Below are 25,820 nucleotides of genomic sequence, written 5' to 3'. Positions count from 1 at the left end.
CTGCGGGGACACGAGCAGTGTTTCGGGGTCTAGGTGTGCGCAGGGCTGTGCACCGCAAGGGATGGGGATCGGTCCCACAGGGGATGTTTGCCCTCCTGCTGTGTGCTCCAGGGGAGTGTGCCACAGCGTCGCTTGTGGGCTTGTCACAGACACTAACTGTCCCGGTATGCATACTGAAGATTAAAATGTACGTGTACTGTGCTAACGTACGTGTACCAACTAACGCACCTTCACAGACTGGGTTGGTTTGCTGCCCATCCGGTATCACACCATCTTCCCGGAGTCATGGCGCAGGGTAAAGACTGAGTGAAAGCACCAGCAGAGTCAGAAAAACAGTGAAGTAGGGGAGTGTTATAAACTAGGAATCACTCCTTCTACCTTATTCTAAAATTGACGTGCTTAATGGCATATTCTTTTCTCTGAAATACTCATTACTTGTGAGTCAAGACTGGTTGAATGCTTGTCAAAGTTATGGTACGCCCTAAGTAACTTTTCCACCCATTTAACCGTTTAAATTCATTTTAATACTGTTTCACCATACATCACTTTTACTTGATTTCATACAGACATAAGAACTGAAAGGGTTCCGAAGACAACTGATGGGTCAGATTATCATTTTCCCAGTTATCGAAAAGCAGTTACTTTGATTCTGTTTACTTTACTCCCAGAAGCTGCGATGAAACCTTCATTTTGCAGCTAATACATTTTATTTCATAGTCCACAAGCACCCCATGAACCTTACTTTTCTCACTTCTTTACTGTGTGGGGTTTGATAATTTCAGTTGAAACATTTCACACATACTTAGCCTGTGCTTCTCCTTAATTTTAGCTTTAGAGATGATGAAGTGTTCTTTTTCAATGTGCTATAACATCACCAAACATATTTCACACAGCCCTCACAATGTTTTCCAGGTAATTCTGTGAAATTAACTGGTAGATGTCCATTCTTCCTGTTTTGAAATAAACTTAGAGTATCAAAGGTTTGTGATACACATACTTTCTTTCTAAAGAAAGAAGACACTGGGTTTCAATGAAATTGTATTTCAGTTGAGTTTTCTAAAATATCTCAAAATGCAAATTTTCAGAAACCTGTGAGCAGTGTGTATTCACTACATGTATCAGTCAATTTGGAGAACAATGGTAACTGCATTTGTTATTCCCACCTTCCAACATATGTTAATTGCTGGTACAGCAGAATATCATATTTACGCATGTTTATACAAAAATCATCCATCCAAATCAAAAGCTGAAGAGCCAAGCAGTTGTTTTGTGTTGTGACAGTTCACTTGACCAAAGTAGTTCTGTGTAGATTTATTAGTACATGATATCTTCTGCTGTAACATTTGCTTCTTCTGTTTTAGTCTTAATTTTAGGAAAATGAATCCCACTAATGGCTATTAGCAGCAAATTCACTGCATGTGCTGTGGCACTTGCCACACAAAGCCAAAAAGAGTCTTCAAACCTTTCTTCTAAGACAACGAATTGAAAGACATTTTCCCGAAAACTGGCAATTCTTTCTGTGAGGTGGTGAAGTTTCACAGCAGCCATAAAGCTGGTGACTGCAAGTACTAGAAATCCACCTGCAATGAAATGAAACAAGGCAGATTATGGTTGGGCTTCAGAAGACTTATTGAATACAACAGTGGGTGTGATACAGAATAGGGGTGGGTTTAGGTATGGCTTAAACACCTTCAAAATGCTTAGTTTTTATTGTATGGCCAAATGTTGTACCAGTGTTGGTAATAAAGTCCTTCCTTCAATGGTACAGACAGAGCCTAAGGACTGGCATTCACAGCTCCTGTAAAAAGGTGACAGATGCGAATTCACTGCTACCTTCATTTTATTCACAAGTATTTAAGTCAAGGAAATATTCAGTAAGGCAAGATAAGGGACATTTAACATTGTGTATGAATGTGACTGGTAAAAGCTACTGGTAAATGCTGTTACCTGCAATGAAGTTCCAAAGGCAAACTCCTGCTGGACCTTTAATAGCCCGGTAAGGAACTTTTATTGTGTTAAGAATGCAGAATCCAAAACTGACCAGAGAAAAGGAAATGGCCACACAGAGGAACATTATAATGATCACGTGCAGGCCTGTATTCAGCTTTTTCACCATGTGTGGGAAAACTGTCAAGGAAAGAAAACGTCATCTAGTCAGTGTGTGTTTTTTCTTGACAACAGTAAATATCACACTGTGCTGGTGCTACAGACTTAAATTATACTGAAACAAGACCATCTTTTACAGAGGTGATCAATTCAGGTAATTACACACACCTTAGTTCATGATGCTTTGTCACTACATCACACAAACTAGGGATATTCTACTACAGGAATATCCTTTACAAAGGTCTGTGAATAAGGACAGGCTTAAGTCCTGCTTAATTTATCTACTTGTGTTAATGTCTTTATCTCTGCTGTAGAATTAATTAGTAATTAATTAATTAGAAAGTTTATTAAAGAGTCCAGAAAGCTGTACAGAGATTAAAGGAGACTGCCTACTTTTTCCTCATTCTCTCTGACAGGATAGGGTGAGAGAACTGGTATGGTATTTCTGAATGCCTCAAAGGAGCAGAGCAGAGCTGGAAGAGGATTGACCTGATGGCTGGTCTGCCAGCCATTCAAATTCACTGGACAAAGTAATTGAGTGTGACTGCTCTGCCCATGTAATGAAGTTGCAGCTGCAGTCAGAGCTTGAGCAAGACTTGGTTATTGTAAAAAGTGACTAGTCCACATTCATCTCAACAACTGATCCAAGTTAAGGTTGCTCTGATTCTCTTCATTCCTCTTAAGTCCCACAGTCCTGCCTGCCTTTGAGTTTTTAGAGCGGTGCTGTGCAGTTGTGTAGTCAGCCATGATCCTATGGGAAACTAATGGGTTTTTTGGTATGTTCATTTTTTTGCCAGCTTAACTTCCTAACCAACTTCACTGCAACAACTCCCAGAGCCATTGCAAAGGACTGGGCAGGACAGCATTCCTGTGGGCTACAGAGAGGATGAGGCTGCAGCAGCTTCAACTTGTATCGGTTTAAGTCACGGTGGATCCACACACTGAACAGAAAATCATTAATGCAAAATAACATTTTCACTGTAGTACATGATGTGCAAAAACTGGGTAATCACCCAAAGTACGTATCAGTGTCTGAGTGGTTTTGAGATCTCAAGAAAATCTTTTAAGTTAAAAAAAAAAAGTAGAAATTCTTACAAATGTATTCAAGAGTTCAGTGTTTTGTTTTTTTTTTTCTCCAAAGTTACAAGGAAAAAAGGTAAAAATGTCTTCAACACATTAATAAAGTTAGGAGTGTCTGCTGTGGCAGGCAGCTGCATTAGGAAAGCTAGAGAAATGCAGAAATCTGGCCAGCTAAATAGATCTCTGCTTCTTAAAGGAATAAAAAGGTTAAGGAGTTCAACAGAGAAGGTGAGGACAGAGGCATAGAGAGATTGTAGAGCAACACTTGGCATAGGAAAGAGTCAGTCAAGGGGAAGGTGTAATTTACAGGGTCATCTCCAAATGACTTTCACTCCCTTCACAAGACCAACAGGAAACCCTCAATCTAGCCTTAGGGATTTCCCTCCCCCACCTCCATGTCTTTATTTCAGGATATAACAGAACACAACTGGTAGAAAAAAAGCCCAAAATGATAGATATTTTACATTTGCACTCAGATCCCAAACCATAAAAAAACACAAGTCAGCCACAAATACAAATTTAATAATAGTGATTTGCATTCTATGAGGTCTTTAAACAAAAGATGTTTTTAAAGTTGAACGTGACATCAGAGTAAAGATTCAACCAAACTTGTACTTACTTGTGAACTGGGAGCGCCGCCCGCCCAACCCACACTGCCGAATTTTGCCGCCCTGGAAGAGTCCATAGTAAATTTCTCCAATGAACTTGACCAGCTCTGGATCTGTGGCATTGACCAAATCAGCTCCTGTTTTGCAAAGGATCTTCCCAGTCATCCACTTTGGGGTCCCCATTGCAGCAACAATCAGGATAAAAGACACAAAACTTACTAGGGAAGCCAAGGCAAATAAAGTCTTTTTGAAGCAGCCAGGCATCCTAGTGTTTTCAAGGAATCATCACCAAGGCCTCTGTACAGCAGGCACGTCTCCGTTCTTTCTCATGCTCCAAAATTCACAGATGAAGAGCAGGTTCTTCAAAATACATCTCATTGTACTTTGAAGCTCCAGAAATTAATCAGTACAGTTAAAAATCAAATGAACAATGTATTTTGCTGCGATAACATCCTGAAATAGTTGCAAGGAACAGCTTTGTTATACTGTAGAGAGGCGATGCTTGTTTCTGTGGAAAGTAATCCTATATCTATTGGCTGGCTAAGGTTTCATCAGCGGTTTAATTGTCCTGCTCAAATGACATCAAGTTCTTTACTGTAACCTCATGGGAAGAAAATGAGGAGCAGAATCCGGTTTTTTAGATTGTTAAACGTGGGTAAGTAGCTGTGTGCGGGGAGCCAAGCATTAAACCAGGCGATTTGGCAGCTGGGTTCTCCGGGCTCCTGAGCGGTAGGGAGCCCCCCTGCTCACTCCCACCCGCCTGTGCATGTCAGTGCCGCCGGGGCGGTGCAGCTCGGCTCGGAACGGAGCCATCCCATCTCGGCCTGCCAGCCGAAGGAGGCACATCACCGGTGCTCCCCGACGTGCTGCATACGGACCCTCCGAACACATGCGGTTCCTGCCGCCCGAGGGACTGAGCTAAACGGCGTAATCCAAACTACAGGCGCGACCCACGGGTGCTGAACAAACCTGCCTGTAATTGCCTGCACTTCTACTGTTACCGCTACTTCAGCCCTACAGGGACCTCTGTAACCGCTAATTAATTAATTAATCAATCAATCAATCAATCAATCAATTAATCCTGGCGGTAACACGGTCTGTCGCCTTGGCTGGGGGAGCTGTGAGGGTGGATGCCTACAGATAGGTGCCGACCCCTCAACACCACCGCCGCAAGGGTGCGGAATTTCCTGAGGTAAAACTCTCCCCGCTGCACCACCCAAACCCCAGCTACGGCTCGGCCAAGACCCCGCGACTGCTCCTCCCCCTTGCCCCGGAACTGCAGCAGAAGGAGGACGTTCCGCCCCCTTCTGCCCCGCCACTGCTACCGGAGTCGGGCGCTGTCGCCTTGCACCCGCCCCCCGCGGGGGCAGCCCCCATGCGCAGGCGGGGCTGGCCGGCCACCCAGCCGAAGTGCTGGGCAGCGAAGTAGTGCTGGAGCTAGAGTGGGGCGGGTTGGGCTGGGCTGGCAGCGAGCATGGCCGCGGCGGGCAGGGTGCTGGTGTACGGGGGTAGAGGCGCGCTGGGGTCCCAGTGCGTGCGGTACCTCAAGTCCAGGGACTGGGTAAGCTCCGGCCGGGCGGGAGGTGGCGAGGCGGGGAGCGCTCCCGATCGAGGGGCAGCGTGAGGCGGTTCGGCGGCCGGGGGCTAACGCGCTGCTCTCTGCAGTGGGTGGCCAGCATCGACCTGGCGGAGAACGAGGACGCCAGCGCCAGCGTGGTGGTGAGGATGACCGACTCTTTCCCCGAGCATGCTGAGCAGGTGGGTTGGCGCGGGGCGGCCTGAGGCGGTGGAGGGGGGCGGCCAGCCGCTCCTTCGTGCTCTCGCCCCTGCGGTCTTGCCAGTGCTGCGGCCGCAGGCAGGAGGCGGCTGCAGGGATGGGTCCGGATTCGGGCAAGAAGCAGCTGCTGTGGGCAAAGGAGCTTACCGGTGGCGGTGCCCTCAACCCGAAGATCATCACATCTCCTTGTCACTGTTTCCTTCTTTATTATTTGTAATTTAATTGCATGCATGAATATGCAGAAAGAGCTTGAGGTGAGATTTTGGAGGTTCAGCACCTAATGCAATTTTGTGTTACTTTTCTCTTGGCGACTTGAAAAGTCGCAGGCTGAATCAGGTGAGTATAACGAAGATGAATTTGGACACCTTAAAATGCAACAACACTTCTCTCGAATGTCCTAAATCTTAAATACATAGTTTGTAGGTAAGAAGTGTACTCAAAGCATGCAAGCTCTATGCCCCGATGGGATATGTAGAGAATACTCTGGTTTCCACAAAGGTGAATATGGGAGAATCCAAGCTAGCCTAAAAACTGTTCTGCTTCATTCTCAAGGGATGGGATTTAGTTTTTAATTTGTAACTTTTGACTCTATTTTTCTTGTTAATAAACTGAATCATTAGCCAGTGTTTTCTTTATGTGTACTAATTCTTAAGGCTGTTGAAGAATAATGAGTTTGTAACGTATTTTTCAATGCTCAGCTGTTGTGAAAACCAGCGGATGTTTGTCTTTGTTGAGAGACAGGTTGTGTGCTTTTCACTTTGGCAGAGAAAATTGGTAGGCAACACATTGCCAACTGTGAAGTCTTGTATTTGAAATTGAAAAATATACTGGATATTTAAAAGTATACAAATATAAATTTAGGGGCCAGACTTGAACTGATGGTTGTAGTCTAGATAGAAGCAATAAAAAGGCTAATTTTCAGTTGTTCGTTTCTTGCACTGTCATCAAAAGTGACACCTGTAGTCCTGCTCAGACCTGGAGTTTCATTTTCAATGTTAAGCAGCACCATACCCAGAGAAGAACCTGTCAAAAAGTAAGTCACAAATAAAAACTGTTAATGATATGGGTCAGGGTCAGATCTTTCAGTCCAGCTAAAATCAGTTATTTCCGGTACTATCATGCACTGTACAATCTGACCTTCTTTGGGCTGACTTTCATCTGTAGTTGTCTTTCAACACAATTACTTTGAGTTCATATGGATCATAAATGTTAATTTTATACAGTTATTTCAATTGCTGTGTGTTGTGTTACTTGGCTAAAAAGAGGGTCAGTCTTGACATTTACTTCTGTGCCTTACTCATCCAGCATTTCCCATGCATCTTTGTTCTGTGTACTGTAGGTGACAGCAGAGGTTGGAAAACTCCTTGGTGAAGAAAAGGTGGATGCAATCTTGTGTGTAGCAGGAGGATGGGCTGGAGGCAGTGCCAAAGCTAAGTGTAAGCCTTTGGTACATGCGTGTCAGTAAACACATGAATGGAATCTGAGAGGAATCCTTAAAAATCATGGTAATAGGGACATTTCAGATGGTCTCTCTTCCCAAGTCCAGAAGAGGACATGAGCGTAGAAGTACAGAATGACTCAGTCACAACGCTGCTTAGTGCTTCTGTGAACTTTTGCAGTTAAATTTGCACAGCACTCGGTATTCTCAGTAATACTTGATATGCCAGTTTGCTCTGAAAAAATCTTGATGCACTTTATGAAGGAGTTCAATGTTATTAGCTATGAACTAACTTCTGCTGAGTTTACCTGTATCAGGCAAGTTACATAAAACAATGGCTGGGCAGAAGCATCAGTGTTGTTTCCCAGTTCATTGCTATATGCATATCAGTTCAGTTGCCTCCTGTAGTTCTCTGAGCTATTAATGTGCAATGCAGTGTTGGAAGGGGCTGTCTAATGGCCTGAGATCATGCTACAGAAAAAAAGCCTGTAGACATGGAATATTCAGAATGAAATTTATACTTTACCTGCTAGTGTAGAAATACAATCAAAATACTCATTTTCTGTCTGGAGGAAATCTGATAAAATGCGTTCTGTTCTTCCCCCATTCCAGTTTGGACATTAAAGGCAAAGATTTCTCTTTGAAGAATGGCAAGATGGAAAGGCATATGTGCTTATGCTACAGCTGCATTATGTTAGATTGTTAGCTTAAATAAGACACTTTATCATAACCATGATTTATAGTGATGGTGTTGATAGAGTAGTAGGGTATCTAGGTGGTTGGCTTATACCACAGTTATTTAGACTTGTTCCGTATCGTGTTACGGAAATGGTCATCCTTTAATACTAGAATCTTCGGCATTATTGTTTTTCTTTATTTCCCATGTAGATATTGATAATAAAACTATTGCTGAGAGTTCATATTTTGCTTTCATTTGAAGTTACTGTTGTGCCTCCCTTGTAGGCTGCCTTACCGGTGATTGCAGCACACTTGCTTACTCCAGTACGTAGGTGCACTGGAACAGTCATTTGGTACAGTGCAGATACGTGTGTCTTCGGTATTCCGTGCCAGTGTCAGGCAGACAGGTTGTTTCTTGGTTTATGAAGTAATCTGACAATGAGAAATACTTTCTTGTTGGACTCCTTTGTTTCTTGGAGTCTTCTGTCTGCATACTAGTGGAGCATAGTTCTTTTGCAGTCAGTGAGGAAGTTATGAAAAGAGTCAGATCTTGCTGCTATAAGGTGGGGTGAGGCTAATGTGAGAGTTCCGAGATCCTTGACACAGATTGAAGCAACCTTATAGGAGTTTCAAGAACTTGGAAATCTGAGCCATTAATGGAGAGCTAATGGAACTGTTTTGTGTGAGTTTGCTTTTTATTTGTGGTGGTGAAAAAGTAGGTAACTGCCTAGAATGTATGTTGTAGAGTTGGGACTTGGAGCCTAAAGAAAAGGGAGATACAAAGGACATAAATTGGTATTTTAGCCAATGTGGAAGTAGAAAATAGTAGAAAGCATGTTTCCTGTTGTATTCTGACAGTAAAGAAATTAGAGTTAGAAGTCTTCTAACTTTTAATTGATTTTACTAATTCTCTTCCTAATCAGCTTTATACAAAAACTGTGATCTGATGTGGAAGCAGAGTGTTTGGACATCGACTATTTCCAGCCACCTAGCCACAAAACATCTGAAAGAAGGTGGCCTCTTGACTTTGACAGGAGCTCAAGCTGCTTTGTCTGGAACCCCAGGTAAAATGCAATACATGGTAACTGCTGGGACATCAGCAGTTACAGTTAGGGTGAGCATTCTTGTTTATGAAGAAGCAATTTCACTGTCCAGTTTCTTGACATTTAGTACTAGTGGAAACACTGAAGTGTACTTTTACAGGTAACAGTATAGAATCTATTGACGCTGGAGTGCAAACAAAATCTATATTTAAATAGTATCCTTGACCATGGTGAAATGTACTTGGCTAATACATGATACAATAGAAAAAATTTGGAAAATAATTCTCAGAAGAATAGAAGCCCACAGCAAGCTGTAAAGATATTGGTAGAATAACAGAATGGTTGGGATTGGAAGGGACCTTAAATCTCATCTAGTTCCAATCCCCCTGTCATGGGCAGGGACACCTTCCACTAGACCAGTTTGCTCGAAGCTCCATCCAACCTGGCCTTGAACACTGGCAGGGATGGGACATCTGGAGCTTCTCTGGGCAGCCTGTTCCAGTGCCTCAAATAAAGTAAAATGTCCTGTTTGTGTTCTGAAAGGTAGAGTCCTTAGTTGCCCAATTTTTCCATTGGCAATGACTCGGCTAATTCTGTTGACTCTGTTTGTCCTGTTCATATTCCGATTCCCATCTGCCTTTGCTTCAGACACAGATAAGCTTGTTGACCTTCAGCTTTGACATCTGCTAGCTATTTAATACGAACTTTACTGGGTTTTTCATCTTGCTCCTCACCAGGTTGGTCTGCATGGAGGAAGACATCTGGGAGCAATTTAACATTAAAACAAGGCAGCACTGACACAAGCCCACATGCAGGGAGTGGAAAGGTTTTGAGACAAATACTCGTATTTCCCAGTCTTTTGTTAGCGTGACTTTAACTATATTTTCATGAGACATAGGTACTAAAATTTTAAAACATTCATTTTATGAACATCCCTGAAGGCTGTGCCTGAAACTGTTTAGGGAAAAATAGGCTATATTTTCTAGTTAGTGGTTTATCTTGTATGCTTAGAGCTGCTTCTGGCATAGTCAGAAGATAAAAGGCTTATTTTATGAGAATAAGCAGATGCGTAATTTACAGTGTACTGCTGCTGACTGTATACAAATGAAAAATGTGAACTCCAGCAAACTTTCCTGTTTGTTATTTGGTGGTTTTGGGGGAGGTAGGGACCACAGCACAGGAAACAGTGATTTACTTTCATGTTCTGAACTAGCTGGTTTCAGCTAGTCTGGATTTTTTCCTGAAAAACACAGCAGTGCTTTCGGCAAACACATGCAACTCATTAACATCAGGAAGAATTGGGAAAGAGATGTTGCCCAACTTTTGCAAATAGGACTTAATGGGTATGTTACTACAGCCCTTATGGAAGGAGTAATCTTTTTCTTGTTTGCTGTTAGCATGGTTTTTCTTTTGCTGTGTGAAAATGTTGACTTGCATGATGGGAACTGAATAATACTGAAAATCACAGTTACAGAATCAGTCTGACAGTAGTGGCTACGGAATGTAGAAGCATGAACAGGTTAAAGAAGACTTCGAATGTTTGGTTTAGACAGGACAAGAAGGGAATGCCATACAGTTGCAAGTATCTTTATCATAACAATAATACAAGCTTGCTCCTGCTGCCCATGATTCTCCTGATAAAAATGGAATGCTACATTATGTCCAATTGGATATAGTGGAGACACTTCTACAGTGTAAAGGTACCTTTGTAAATTTGATACAAAATACTTCCTCAGGAACACTGGAAAGGGGTTGTGTGGTTATATAAATGGGTAGAAAGGCATCCAGTTGTATAGATGAAATGCATTTGTTTTCTTATGTGCTTAGTCTGTGTCTGGACTGCTTGGCAGAACATACTGTGAGACATCTCAGACCTGTAGCACCCTGATTGTCCAGATGTTTACCCAACCAGTGCACCTTATGCTCTCATTCCTGTTGCTCTTACACTGCTGAGTACTGTTTGCCTGGAAAGCAGCAGTGTTCAGGAAGAAATTCTTTTACACACAGATTATTTTCTCCCATAGTAGGTAGGGAGGTGTTGTAGCCTTTTTCAAAGGGCTTGTCAGATTTGGCATGCTGACCAAGTGAATTACAGTTCTGGAGAGAAGTGAGCTGTATCTGTTTGGGTCAAAACCCGCATAAGATGAAAATGAATGGATGATTGCCTTTAGTAACATCTACAAGCATTTTCACAGTTACTTTATTAGATTTGTGAGGTTAGTTAGCCCTGTAGATCACATCTTTCAGGGTATGTTTGGATACATTAACTTACTACTTAACTCTGTAAGCTGCTAATTTCTGTGATGCTTCCTGGATGCCTAGTAAGAGCTTCTTGGTTTTTTTTCCTTTTATTTATTTTTTTCCCCTTTTAATATGTATGTTTTAATATGTTTTAAAAATCTGATTCTGTTCTGGCAGTGGTAGGTGGTCTTAAACTTCATGTTCATCAAACAATCTGAGGTTTTTTATTAAACTACTGATGGCATTGAAAGCTGTTTTGATTGTGCTTTAATTTGCCTGTTTTTAATTGTCAGGGATGATTGGCTATGGCATGGCCAAAGGAGCAGTACATCAGCTGTGTCAGAGTTTAGCAGGTCCCAGTAGTGGCCTGCCGTCTGGGTCTGCTGCTGTTGCCATTTTACCGTAAGTGATTGCACAGTTGCTTCTGCGTAGTTTTACTTGATTATTGCTGTAACCTGGAGTCACATGAATGTGCTTGTGATGTCCTGTTCACAGGGCACAAACAGCTTCTCACACCTATTCACAGCTTCATGCAATTCACAGAGAAAATGTTGGTTTTTTTTTTCTTTCCTTTGTAAAATGGTAGTGGATGTTAGGATTGAAATTTGCCTTTAAGCAGTTCAACCATAGCTGTGCATTAACATGAGGTTTTTTGATTCTTTTTTTCCAGTATAGACAGAACTCTGAAAATGAGATGAGCTATTCAGCACAGTTGTAGATTGAACCATGTGATAGTAGTAAAGGGTAAATAGTAAAGCAAAAGGATTACTTGACAAGTTTTGACTTGGTTAAAGATGCTTCTTCATAAGGTGTTGCATAACTAAGCTTGATCAGTAAAATTAGATCATTTTGGGGATATATGGAAAGAAAAAGTTTAGCTTGTATTTTCCTGTCACAGCTTTCTTTTTGATGAGGAAAGCTAGAAAAGTAGCCTAGAAGATCTTCACTCTGTCTAAACTCAGCAATTCTGTTGCCAAAATGAAAAGTATTTTTCTTGCCAGGTTCATATCTAATTCAGGACCAAAAACTACTAAAGAGTCCTATATAGGGGTTTAGAACACTATCTGAATTCTCCCTGCTTTGTTTTCCTAACACACAAACATCACCTTCTACAGAGCCATATGGACAGGCAGACACCAATATCACTGGACTCTTGGGTCTTCTGCATTTGGATACTTCTCATACAAAACTGGTTTTGAGTGAAGTTTTGAGAGAGTAATGATACCTTGGATTATCAACAGTATCTCAAGGAAGGAGTTGTAAAAAGTTCACCCCTTTATCACTGTATATAGCATAAATATATATCATCAAAGTCAAAGCTTCCTATGCTTGTGCACTTAACCTCTGCATTTACAGCTGGCATGAGGCTCTGTGAAAGCATGGCTGTACTGTGCATGTGCTGTGCAGTACACCTGAGCAAGCTTGTTGCTGTCTCTTCCTGTCTGCAGGAGAGAGACTAGAAGGGAGCTATGGACTGAGTGATTGCTCTAATGGGCTGGATTTCATCAGCAAGCCAGGAAGGTGAGGGCTTGTAGGTTGGAGCCTTTGGTATATGTTGAAACTGATGGCTGTATGTTCTCAGCACGTGGAGGATGCAGGAAAAATCCATACCACGTGGTCTAAAAGGCAAGCATATGCTACAGTGCTGAATAGAAGCAGGTGGCACTCATCAGAAACATGGTGTATAATTAAAAGGCTTATCTTTTTTAATCACAGGGTTACCTTAGATACACCAGCAAACAGGAAATCAATGCCTGATGCAGATTTCAGCTCCTGGACACCCTTAGAATTCATTGCTGAGTGAGTATCAGCATGGTAACTAAGCAATTCCTCACTGTCCCTTTTGCTGCTGTATCTTTATTGCATGTTCTCTCTAAATAGCAGTCTTGGATTTGAGTGGCTTTTTACTTCCATCATCTCATTTTGTGTGTTTTTCAGTCACATTGGGTTTATTGCACAGGCTTCTTAACTGGAGAAAATCAGCCCAACTATTTCAACTGCAGCATCTCTACACCAGTTATTCCAATAAGGGAGATTGCCTTAAGCAGTCGTAAGCCAGAGAACCTCATAAAGCCTGTAGACAAATTAAACTACAGACAGCAGATGCAAGAGACAGTAGTCTGGCTTAAAGGTGGACTGCAAATAGGCATGGAAACTTTGGGATTCTTGTTTTTCTGTTAAACACTCTATGCCCAGTCTGTGGTGTGTTCATTTCTCAGCTGACAAAATTCCTGCTCTTGTTTAGAAAAATTTAGTCAATATGTTTGTTTCTTTTTTTTCTGCCATCCACAAAGGCTTTTCCTGAATGTTGTTGCAAAATGGTGAGATTCCAACTGTAGCCTGCATAAGAGCAGGCTGGGATTGCCTTGCTTACTGTGTGTCACTCCTCTGGTTAGAGAGGGTGCCGCACGAGTGCTGCTTTCTGCTCTGTGATTGGGAGTAGCAGAGATCCTACTGAGGGTGAGCTGTCAAAAGGAAGAAAATAAGGACACAACGAGGGAAACCAAACATGGATCTACATTCATACATTGTAAAGGGCTTTACTCTTACACTTTTTAAAGTCCTTTAGAGCTGACACTGAAATTGCATTTACCTGTTGCTAATTGTTCAGGGAGTAGTTTAGTTCTGACATTAGATTTCGTTTTTTTGTGACTTTTTAAACTTAGAGTGGGAAATGGTTTTGTGAGCACCCTCTGCAGCTGTTTGATGTGGCTCTTTAAAAAGCCCCATTGAGTTGGCCTAAAAACATTTAAAAAAAGGTCTTTAGTTTATTGTGCTTAACCAGATGTTGTGGTTTTACTTTTTTTTTTTAAGTCTTTTTTCCACATGGAAGAATTAAGTTGATTGTTTTGGTTTGTTTCTTAAGTTCTAATTCCTGAACTTTTAAATCCTGTTTTGAAAATGGAAAATCTTGCTGGCTGTGGAAGAAAAACATGATGTTAAGTGTTGGTAACATCTGCATCTTGGGAAGGAGGCAGAAAAACTCTTCCCTACCGGGCACTTGAATGTTGTGCCATTGTGTCAGATGGCAGGACATTCCAGCATGGCTGTTACTGTGTCTGCAACATTGGAAGGGTTGATGGACCTGAAAAATACACTGTGCTTTCTGTATTATATTTTGAGCAAGGAGTTTGTGTCTTGGTAAGAAGTGTTCTGGTGTGTTACCTGAATGAGTCCACCTTACTTTGCAGTACTTTGGATGTCTTAAGGCTTTGTGTGCTTCTGCTGAGACCAGTGAGTTACAGTGGCCTATAGGAGACTAGTGGGTTTAGCAGCTCTGTTATAGCCAAAGGCAACTTAAGTTGCCTTTCCTTCCCCTTTTCAGTATTTGTTTTTGAGCTTGGAAATAACTCACCTCTTTGGCTTGCCACTTGGATGTTTTAAGCTCCTGGACTTTTCCTTTGAGATGTAAAAATCCTGTGTGAGCTCTGTAAAGCCCTATGGATTTTTCTGAGTCTGTGGCCAGTTCGGATGGCCTGAATCCAGTTATGGCACTGCTAGTTCACAATGTACACGGAAATCACCAGAGAGGGCAATATGAGAAGAAGTAAAACTAATAGGCTTTTATCTTATGTTTCCATCAGTGTACCTGATAATATATTTTTTTTCCTCTTCCTAACTCTGTTTTATCCATTTATTTTGAAACAGAACCTTTTATGACTGGATAACAGGAAAGAATCGGCCAAACTCAGGAAGCCTAATCCAGATGGTGACTACAGGAGGGAAAACTGAACTAGTTGCGGTAGCACATCTTTGATGTAAGCCTCTTAAGGTGGTGGAACTTCAGCAGAGGAGAAGCTATGGGAAGTCTGTGTGCCACTGATTTGGGTGGTCTTCTATATCCATTAGTTATGTCATTAATAGAACCAGTTTTCAAGTAATATTTCTGTGCTGCCAGTGTGATCTGTCAGCATTTGTTTACCAACAAGTATCATGTATTTGTCTCTAAATGCAAGTTGCAGGCTTGAAAGTCTGTGTGTGTCCTAATTCTGAGCATTGTATGCTGACTTGCCTGTTTTCTCTGAAATGGGAACTGTGCTTAATTATGTCATGTAATCACACACATAATGGTTGGATTGGTTTTTTTTCTCAGTCAGTAAGTGTTCCTGGCAACTTCCTGTGAAACTTCCAGTAGTCTGTGTCTTTGTCAGGAGATTTATCCCTGCCCCTGGATATTGTGTTGGCTGTAACAGCACGAAACATTGCAGTAGGGTATAATGTCTTAGTCTGGTAACATTTTTCTTGTCAGTGTTTCACTTAAGTTAACGGAACTCTGTAGAGAATACACACCTGAGAAGGAGGTTTCTAATTTGCCTTACAGCTCATAAACTGCTGTCAGTCATTCTGTCAAATGATTAGTATGTCTTTGTGTTAGTCATGATGGTTCTTTACTCTTCCAAGAAGCAAAGTGCCGTAAAAAAGTACTAGAAAAATATATATACGCTTCTATTTGAATAGAGATTTTTTTTTGTGCTAAATAAATATATATTGTTTTATGTGCTGGACTGTCTCTATCATTGTAACCTAACTATCTGCATAACATTTTAACCAATTTAATTGGACTTGCAGTTTGGTTATGGCAGGGGACTTTTCACTTCCTTCCTTCTGAGCATGCTGCATAAAACACATTTCTGTAGTAGAGGTGCACAAGAGCTACAAGCTGTGCACAGAGGCAGGCCTTCAGCAGGAGCAAGTGTTACCTTTAATCCAGCTACATTGTGTGGAAATACAGTTTGGTTGCCCAGTGAAAGTATTGTCTAGTCTGAGCATAGACTCACATGAAACCAGGACTGTCAGATTTATTGGAACATCTTGAAAACAGCTGGATATGCAAATTTGTATGTACAGTCTCTATGCACTTTTTTTTTTATATTCAGGTTTAAGGATTTATCATCATGAGTCAGCAAATCTTTCCCTTGTTTCCACTAGGAAGAGCTGATATATGTCCTTGTCAGTTTTACCATGGTCATATGGTTGCATGATTGCCTCTTATGGAATGGCTGTCCCTTTACTTACTTTGTTTTGCTGGTTGCAAAGGTGTCGAACCAGTCGAGAACTGTCAATTCTTGAAGCTGCTTTGGATTCTAACAGAAGACTGCCAGCTGTGCTATTTGACCAGCGGTTTCTGCAGGCTGAGAGTACAGACAAAAGCTGCAAGACACTGATAAGGAATGAAGCACTAAAGTGTTACTTGGTTATCCTGGAAAAGGAAAGAGCTGTCCTACTACAAGCTTACCTGACTCAAAGGCTTCCCTTTTCCAAGCTAGCTGAATTTCCAAGCTGCCTTCAAGTCACTGTGTCATGTTGTCTTGCAAGCATCAATTGAAATGTGTCTCAGAAGCTGCCTGAACCACAGATCAAACTCTTGAATGGTGAAGGAAGAACAGCTGGGATTCCAGATGTGTTTTATACGGCTGGGTATGAGCACAGGGCCAAGGACCTGGCAGGCTGTATGGCTCAAAGGTACTTTTGCAGAGCTTGCTGTGGCAATAGATGGTAACACAGCAAATAGGACTAAGATGAGCAGAGAATATTACTTGCTAATGGCTACAAGGGATTTGCATCTTTTGTAGGTTATGTGGACATACCCAGGCCTTAACATTGCTATTAATAGGAGGAGAAGGGGAAACCGGATTTAGAATTTGGTAGAACAGAGCGGTTCAGGAAAAGACGAGGTGTGATCCATGCATTTCAGAAGCTAGATGGATTCCTTCTTTTTCACTGGAAAGACCTGGTGGTCCTGATGGGAAAACCTGAGGCAAATGTGTGGTTCTGACCTAGATGCTTTAGGTTTGCTCTGTGAGAGCTCTGGTTCTGTCAACCAGAGATACAGCCTTGAAAACAGGGGAGGTGTCCACACTCTACACAGACATGCACCTGGAGACTGCAGGTCTGTTGTGAAGATATACACAGAAGGATTTGGTTTGGAAGGGGCATTTGAAGATCATCTAGTCCAACCCCTTGCCATGGGCAAGGACAGTTTATATGCAGTTTATGTGGCACCATCAACATCAATGTAATAACTGTGGAAGCAAGGAGTTTATTCTTTAATGTTAAGAAATGCAACAGTTGCTCATTTTTTACACAAGTTGAGTGACTGAATTTATCAGGTTTTTATTTAGGACTGTACAACTGGTGCCTTATTAGAAAATCCATGTGCAGAGAGCCAATTTAGTGAGGCGCTTTTCTATACAACCTTCTTTTGAAGGTGCATACTGCTGTTCACTAAAGAAAAAGGTCGGTGAGGTCTGGGGAAAAATAAACAAGTTGTGTCATGCAAATCAGTTCTGTTCTCAAGCTAAACCATTTGGAGTTGGTGTTTTAGCTTTCATAGGTTGACCCGTTGTCCTAGAGAAGGGACATTTCCACACCCGAGCCAAATTGTCGTTGTAAAGATGATGCAGTTAAATGGCACATCTATAGTTGCATGGTTACTTTACCCCAAACGGGTGGCTGCTATACACGGCATCAGATATGAGCTTGCAGAGGTGAGACATGGCTTTGTCAGAATGCCATGGCAGCTGGGACAGGCCCACTTTGTGAGGATGCTTTTTCTCCTACTGTCATGGTTTAAACCCAGCCAGAGAGCTCATTCACACTCCCAGTGAGTGGTGCTGGGCTGGAAGCAGTTGAGGCCTGCACCTTCCCCCCCCTCCAGGGGCTCTCTGCTTCCCTGCTCCTGGAGGGATGGGAAGGAGAATCGAAAGAATGCAGCTCCCACGGGCTGAGACAAGAGCAGTCCAGCAACCAATGTACAACACAAATCACCACTGCTACCACCAACGACAACAATGATAAGAGAAAATAACAAGGGAAGAGAACATGATACCACCCACCGAAAAATGAGCCCAACCCAGAAGACCTCCTGTCCTTCCAGGTAACTCCCAGTTACACACACACACACACCCCCCCCCCCCCCCCCCCGGGCATGACGTATGGAATTCCTCTTTGGCTAGCTTGGGTCAGGTGTCCTGTCTCTGCTTCCTCCCGGCTTCTCCTCCTCCCTGGCAGAGCATGTGTCTCACAAAGTCCTTGGTCAGGCTAAACATTACTTAGCAACAACTGAAAACATTGGTGTTATCAGCACTGTTCCCAGGCTAAAAGTCAAAACACAACGCTACCAGCTACCAAGAAGGAGAAAAATTGACTGCTACTGCTGAACCCAGGACATCTACAGATGTAGAAAAAGTACATTTTAATAAAGCACAAGTAAGTATGAAAGAGACTTGTACAATAGATACTGGTACTACGATTATAAACCCACAGACCTACGAATACTGGGCAAGACGCTGATTTTGGCATTCAAGGTGTAAGTGGGTACTAACCTGAGCTGCTGGGTGGCCCAAGACCGCCATCCTGTGAAGCCTGACCCATGTACAACCCTGTTGCTTCGCAGAACCTTGGTGCATTGCAGGACTCAGCCTGAAATGTTCTCAGATTTCCCTGTGAAGTGAAATCCATGTGTTTTACCAATAGGTTTCATTAGTTTCTTTAAAGTTACATTTTTATGGGAAAATTAGTTTTCTGCCTATTAGCTAATAACAATTCCCACAAAATGAAGGTTTAAATTTATGCTTTGCACCCAAGAAAAGCAGATGGAATAGCTTCCAAGTACAAAGGTAGCTGAGTCATTCAGCAGTTGGCATTCTACATTAACCCGTAATTTCACTTTGAAACCTTTTGTTGGAATAACTCATTGTGCTAAACAAGTATGATTTTTTTATAGTGGAATGAAAACTACCACCACAACAAAAAAAACCATTTATTATCCTGTTTCTTCTTTGTATTGGCTCACTGGAAGAAAGCAGATGGGGACTGTAATAGCATGTGAAGATGCTTCAGCCTAACCCTTGCAGTGTTGGAACAAGGTGAGAAGTAGGCAGACATCTGAAAAACACTGCAAAAGTCAATAGCAAATGTCACTTGAGATTTAGATCCCTGTCAGACACTGTCAATCTTGCACTTCCTGAGACACCACATCCTAAAGGATTTGCTTTATAAACACGGCTGGTCTCTGTGCTGTCTTGCAAGGAGCCTTCGGGGTATGATCACAGATTCCAGGAGAGTTGCGGCTGATCTCCAGGAGTGCCGGCAGAGGGCAGAGGCTGCCAATACATGGGGGGAGATTTTTCTACTGCCAGGAAAATATCACTATGTCCTTTTTGGCAACGAGGATTTCAATTGTGCCACAGCCTCCACCGAGAGGCTCATTGCCCTTTCTTGCTTTGTTGCCCACAATCCAGGATTTCTGCCCTTCCCTATGCCAAGCACATGCAGCTGGTTATATATATATATCCGTATATATATATATATACAGACACATACCACATCTAGAAACTCTTCCGTCTGTTTCAAATAAAACAAAACAAAACCTGACACCACAACCGACACCACCACCACACACATGTGAATCAACAAAGAAACCAAGGCTGTGAAGGGAGTCCCCTGGCAAGGGGTAGCTGTGTTATCAGCAAGTGCATTGCCAATCAACAGTCTGTAGCAAACTTTAAGGGCTTGGACACAATAGGAAAGGAAAATGATTATTTAACTTCTGTGCTGCACATACAGATTACAAGAATTTCCTAATCCAACCGAAAGAACCGGCCTCTATTCAGACCAGACTGGTATGAACAAGGAGATGGAATTTGGAGACATAAAAATTAATTACAGTGTGGTTTTGAATGTCAAAGACTTAACACCTTTGCCTGTGCAATGGAGGAGTAGGTAATATTAAAGTGATATTTAGGAGGGAACAAGAAGTAGCAAGCCAACTGCCTGTCATTTCTGTAGTTTAATACTCATTATCCAGTGTCTCCTGTAGATATGAACTGCACCACTAATCACAATATTTTTCTTTACAAACTTCCTCTTAAATACTGTTATTAAGTACATATAGGGCATTCTTACAAATAAAAAAGTATAGAAAACCTAAAGATTTGAGTCCCTTGTGTCTATTCCTGCTTTCGCTACTGGTCTGCTGGAAGTCTTTGAATACATCTCTGCATCTGTGCCTCATATCCCAAAATATGAGACCATTTAAAAGTGCTTTGAGATCTACTGATGAAAATCAGAACATAGGAATGAAAGACAATTATCTCTTTGTGAGTGCAATAATAGAAACTGAAAATACCTCTTTAATCATCTCTCTCATTGAAATTAATGAAAAATTGTGATCACAAGCAAAAGTCCTATCACCTTGCTACCAGCCATGTTTGGTGATTTGCAAAAGAAGTACTATGACAGCGATTACCTCAGATTTGGACATCACTCACCTGTATATCTGGCTGTAGGCAGTGGTATTTTCTCTCCAGCACAACAGGCACTAATTATTCATGGCTATCACAGATGGAATTTAAAAATAATATGCTGTTTTTTTCATTTTGAACAAACCAATTACTCTTCCTACCATTGCACCCTTGCATCTTAGTGTGACAGGGCAGAGGAATTAGTATAAATGGGCCCCATAGTAGATTCTAGATCCACATGAGTTAGCTTTTTTATTTAAGCCCATACTCAAACCTCACCTGGAAGAAGAGTCTCTTTGACCCCCAAGATTGTATTTTTTTCCAAATTATTAAGACCCTTCTCATATACTCAGTCTTCCTCCATCCTCCATGTGGAGAATGACCAAACTCTTAAAATGCCAGCTGCCAGTTACCAAAAAACGCCAGCTGCCAGTTACACAGTGCATAGTGTCCTGGGCAGCAGGGCAGAGCTATGTATATCTGAAGTAGGTGCCTTGCGCCTCCAAGTATTGCATTAAACAAATGGAGCAGTCCATAATCCAGCAGGTGTTCATGACCTGCTTCATTCACATTACCTGATAAATAGCTTTCATTTGACTAATTTTGTAAATAACAAATTGTCTTTCTTCTTACTAACACCCCCCCCCCCCCCCCCCCAAACTTCCTGTTCGCAAATTTAGGCCTATCTTCAACCAAAGTGTTACCCTGAAAACCTTTACGCCATCTGTATAGCTAGCACATAGGGAAACCACACTATTAGCAATATGAGGCTACACAGACGTGTAAAACTGTGTATCCTCCCCACTCCCTAGCCTCAGCCTCCCTTCTTTTCCCTGTGGATTACAGTCTCACAGCCCAAATTCTCTCAGAGAGAGGTGCCAGGCAGTGTAGGAGGTTGAGGTCCTGTGTGCCTAATGGTTTTCTGCTCCACTTTGCCTATGGTTTTCATACTGCCCTGCTCCTTTGTGATCTTGCCCTCGTGTGGGATGTCTCTGAGGGGACTGTGGACACCCCATGACGGGGCAGTGGCAGCCCTGAGGAGACCAAAGCTGTGGTCCCGTCATGGCCGCCACTGTCCCGTCATGGAGTATCCTCAGTCTGCTCAGGGGTGCCCTTGTGACCACAGTGCCTGAGGGGTGTCCCACAGGCATCACCCCCCTCCATAAATACACTTACCCTCTTTCTTACACAATTTTCAGGAGGGCACCCAGTGCTTCCCTGAATTGCTGTGGTTTTGATGCACAAAGGGTTTGTCCCCACAGGACAGGGGAGTTGCTGGCCACTTCCCTCAGAGGGCAGCCCTTAGAACCCACAGCTCCTGTCACTCCTTGTAAATAGGGAAAAATATTTTGGGCAAGGGATCAGAAAAGAACCAGCTTGGGAGGGAAAGGGATTTAAAAAGTTGAGTTTGTGCTGAGCTTTTGCCACTTGCCACAGGGAGGGCTGAAGGACTTGTCTGATGTGACTGCAGACACTCGCCATGTTCCTGCTGTGGAGGGGGTTTGTCTTCATTCTGCTGGTAGAGAGAAAGAGAACTCATGCTTAGCATACAAACATCCGTGCTGGGGAAAGAAGCATGCAGATTATGTGAAGATATGAGGGAGGGGCAGACATGTTATTAATGGGATAAGAACTGGTTAGCTGGCATGCAGTCATGCATTCACTAAAAACATGCTTTTCTTGGTGTTTGCTAGGAAGAGCCAAGTGGTGTTTGCCCTTACCATCAGTAGGTGGTATAAAATGCTGTTTGAAGGGAAGAGGGCCATTTACTAGCTCTCAGGATGGGCTGCTTGCCTGGCATGGGGCTGCAGGCTCCCGATAGCACTGCAGCATAGCTGGGCAGAGGGCTTCTGTGGCAGCCGGCCACCAGCATTCAATAAATAGCTAAATTCAAGTATTGAGGAAATAAAAGTATCTTTCAGAGAGTAAGAGTTGAAGTTTTAGACAAGGTAATAGTTAATTCTTTCATGAGGGCCTGATACCTTTTGAAATACTGTTTAAAACTGGAACAAAATTGGAATTGTCACTGTCAAGCGCCCATTATTCCTCTCCAGTGAGAGCTGAGTTTTCACATTAACATCTTCTCTTTAACCCTTGCATTTTCAGTTAGTAACTTGCCACTGGATTTCAGATAAGGGGATGCACCTCCTGGTTTTCTTCTGGTTTCGCAGTTGTGAAGTGGTTTAAGTTAATACTTTCTATTCAGAAAGAGGTACTAGGTGCATCTGCTGTTACATACATCTGCTATAAGAGAATTACTTGGGCAAGCACCTTCAGGTTTAAGGCTTTCTAAAAGCTGCACCAAATTTGAATTACATTCCATCATTTAATGCATTAATTTCACCTAACTATAGTAGTCAACAGGGAACAGATGAAAACAGGGCAGTTGTTTTGTGCACAGCTGCATTCTGGGGATTTCATGCAGGGACTCTGAATGCAGCTAAACATGTCATGATTAGGAAAATTCTTAATCTTTAGGTTTTTTTTTTCCTATAATGATTTTTCACTGAGGGTGGCATTTACAGGGTAATTTTGAAGTTCAGCAGGAAAAAAGAGGGATTGATCTTAAGTAGTTTTGTTCCACTTACTCATTGTTAAACTTATTATTCTTTGTCCCTTTATTTTATTTTTTGAGCTCTAAATCAGAAACACTTTATGGGAGGCATGGTTCCAGCCACTGTGATTATAGGTTGCTTTGGATTGCTGAGCAAAGTTGAACTGTTGACAAGAGAAGGTCTTTGGTGTGGGTTAACTCATGCTAGAGCTTTAGAGCACAGTTTATTCTAATGGAGAACAAGTAAGTACAATTGTGGAGGATGATGGTGATACTGAAGCCTGGGGTAAGATGAATGAGTGAAATGAGAAGAGCAAGCATGGACATGAGGAAGAGGGGGCTTATTCTTCACATTGAAGGTAAAAATATGAGCACAGAACACCAGTGTATGGCAAGAAATGAAGCTGTGTAACATCTTTGTTTTCTTGTGAGTAACAGCACAAGCCTAGGGTTGTGCTATCACTAATTGTCATGGTTTAGAGTGAGGGTGTCACCATCATACAAATAGATGAATGTTCTGTGTAAAGATGCAAATTGTGGATTTATGACCAAAAGTGGAAAAAGCCCTTAAGAGGTGAATTTTGAATTAAGAATTAGCCAAAGTAGGCATGGGTATTAATAAGGTATTTTCTTCTCTATTTTCTTTTCTTGCTTGATTCTTTCTGGGTTAAGGGAACCAAAACTCTATGTGTTCTTTATGCAGTCATGAAAAAAATTACCTATCTGGGTTATTCTCCAGTACAGTAGAAATTATCAGGCAGGTGACGGAAACAGTATACCTGTTCCAATCGAAAATACAACATTTTAACCCCTGATTTGTATTTCCTGAATGAACAAGGCTGCCTCCTGTTGCTAGCTTCACAAACCAACCCTGCCTGTAGTAATGCAGACCTCCCAAACGTGTGTAAAGAATTATGGTATCTGTTTCATATGTGAGCACAACAGTCCACCATTTTAGTGGAAAGCTTCTCTAACTATACAAAATGAATATTAAAAGACTATCAGGTACTTGTTGGTGGCATAAGTTGTGTTTTGGAATAAAACATGTAATGCAGTCTCATTGAACCCAGGGGAAACAAATGAGTTTGAATTGTACATCCTTTTGCTTCTACCAGGAGGTGGAACACCTGTAACATTACTGCAAAAATTAAAACTGTGGTTCTTTTTCCTGTCAGCATCTTCTGTTACCCGAGGAATTACAATGGTGAAACTATGGGTATGTGGAGGACTTAGTGAAAGGAGTGGGTGAGTATCCTGGGTTCAGCAGTAGCAGTCATTTTTCTCCTTCTTAGTAGCTGGTGCACTGCTGTGCTTTTGACTTTCAGCCTGGGACCAGAGCTGACAACACCGATGTTTTTAGTTGCTGCTCAGTACTGTTTAGTCTGACCAGGGACTTTGGTCTCATGCTCTGCCAGGGAGGAAGGGGAGCCAGGAGGAAGCAGGAGGAAGCAGAGACAGGACACCTGACCCAAACTGACCAAAGAGGTATTCCATACCACAGCACGTCATGCCCAGGATATAAACTGGGGGCAGTTACCTGGAAGGGCTAGATCACTGCTTGGATTGGGCTGGGTATCGGTCGGGGGGTGGTGAGGTGCTGTATTCTCTTCCCTTGTTATTTCCCTTATTATTCTTATTGGTGGTAGCAGTAGTGGTTTGTGTTATACCTTAGTTACTGGACTGTTCTTATCTCAACCCATGGGAGTCACATTCTTTTGATTCTCCTCCCCATCCCTCTGGGAGCAGGGGGAAGAAGGAGGACAGGGAGTGAGTGAGAGGCTGTGTGGTTCTGGGTTGCTGGCTGGGTTTAAACCACAACAATGAGAAAGAGTAAATAATGACCAAGATTAGGACATTGAAACCTATAAAGTTAATTGGCTAGTAGTGAGGAATGTGGAAAATGGAAGATAAAGTCTAGGATCATTCTGGAGCTGGAAGGCAAACCCACCTCTAGAGTTTTCCCACACAGCCTTCTACCACCCATTATGTTCTTGGTTATATCCAGGCTTATTTTAATAATAGCAGCCTCCTCATTGTGTCTCTTTCCATTGCCCAGTTACCTCTCCTTCCTGTTCCCTCTTTTATTTTAAAGATTGTAAGAGATGGAGTTCAGCCTCCCTTCACTTCTTCGACTTCTCAGAAGACACTCAGATAACTTGTCATAACCAGTATGAAATATCACATTGGGAAAGACTCTGAATGTAGCTATCAATGCTTCAGTGCCTGCATTGGTGATGAAAGTGGCATTTTGAGTTGTTAGTGCCCTGAGAAGAATGTTCTTCACTGCTACTAGCTTAATAACCTGAAGTCATAAAATGTTTCATGGCAAGTGTAGTGAAAATGAAACTACATAATGTCCAATTTGTTGCTACTCACCACAGTTGATCTTATCATGTCAAAAGCCCTGTCTGTGTAGCTGTTTGTAATCATTATTTGAAAGCCAAGTTGTCTTCCGTTCTTTAGAAATTCGTATTGGAAAATTAAATATTTAACTTCTGAATTTTGGCTAATCAGATGTTCCTTGTCAAATGATCTAGTGTAAGACAGAGAAAGTTGATCTTACAAGTTTCAAAACAGATTCTAGCAGTGTTAGTGTCACATCTGTGATTCTTTTTAGCCAGCAGCACTAACTTTAGGCATGCCAAAGTGAAACATCTTTAAGACTTACATTTCTACCTATACAAAGTCCTGAAGTCTCTATAGCTCCTAACCCTGAGTATGGTTTAGTGACCTCCACTGTCACCCAATCCATCCAGATATTTCAGTTTGGAATACAGACTAGTTTTAAATTAACCCAGCTAACAGGCATCATACGTCAAGGTTCAGCCTGACCTATTTACTCAGAAACAATTAAAAAAAAAAAATAATGCATCTGTAATCTGCTTCCCTAAAATGCCTCTCAGAGGCTCAGGCTGGTCAGGAAGGAATAGGACCAAAGAAAATATGCTTATTCAGTTAATTTTCATTTCAGTTACAGTTGGCAATGAGTGTTTCAAGTTAGTGTGCCTGGTTTTGTGACTGTTAGTAAAGATCTTCCTTGCTTTTCTAGT

The 25,820-nt window shown here is 42.0% G+C and overlaps 2 protein-coding genes across 4 annotated transcripts; one reads left to right on the top strand and one right to left on the bottom strand.

Annotated features, from left to right (window-relative positions):
- Positions 1–1,142: 1,142 nt before the first annotated feature.
- On the bottom strand, positions 1,143–4,578 carry CLRN2 (clarin 2). 2 transcript variants are annotated; one of them, XM_061469675.1, is made up of 4 exons: positions 4,084–4,578; positions 3,806–3,962; positions 1,948–2,127; positions 1,143–1,580 (listed from the first exon to the last, which is right to left on the bottom strand). In XM_061469675.1, the coding sequence occupies exons 2-4, from the start codon at positions 3,957–3,959 to the stop codon at positions 1,315–1,317; spliced, it is 600 nt and encodes a 199-aa protein (XP_061325659.1). In that variant the 5' UTR covers positions 3,960–3,962; positions 4,084–4,578; the 3' UTR covers positions 1,143–1,314. The 2 variants fall into 2 exon arrangements, with proteins under 2 accessions (XP_061325659.1, XP_061325649.1); XM_061469665.1 differs by having other exon boundaries at positions 3,806–4,099.
- Positions 4,579–5,217: 639 nt separating this feature from the next.
- Positions 5,218–15,467, top strand: QDPR (quinoid dihydropteridine reductase). 2 transcript variants are annotated; one of them, XM_061469644.1, is made up of 7 exons: positions 5,218–5,355; positions 5,460–5,552; positions 6,911–7,007; positions 8,611–8,751; positions 11,265–11,373; positions 12,688–12,771; positions 14,620–15,467. In XM_061469644.1, the coding sequence occupies exons 1-7, from the start codon at positions 5,269–5,271 to the stop codon at positions 14,726–14,728; spliced, it is 720 nt and encodes a 239-aa protein (XP_061325628.1). In that variant the 5' UTR covers positions 5,218–5,268; the 3' UTR covers positions 14,729–15,467. The 2 variants fall into 2 exon arrangements, with proteins under 2 accessions (XP_061325628.1, XP_061325638.1); XM_061469654.1 differs by lacking the exon at positions 8,611–8,751.
- Positions 15,468–25,820: the final 10,353 nt, after the last annotated feature.

Source organism: Pezoporus flaviventris, unplaced genomic scaffold (genome assembly GCF_033815535.1).
Source record: "Pezoporus flaviventris isolate CSIRO_AGI_PZ_B2104156 unplaced genomic scaffold, CSIRO_AGI_Pfla_v1 ptg000002l, whole genome shotgun sequence".
In the NCBI taxonomy this organism is placed as follows: Eukaryota; Metazoa; Chordata; class Aves; order Psittaciformes; family Psittacidae; genus Pezoporus; species Pezoporus flaviventris.
The sequence above is the reverse complement of the archived record's forward strand: the minus strand, read 5'-3'. Positions and strand labels throughout refer to the sequence as shown.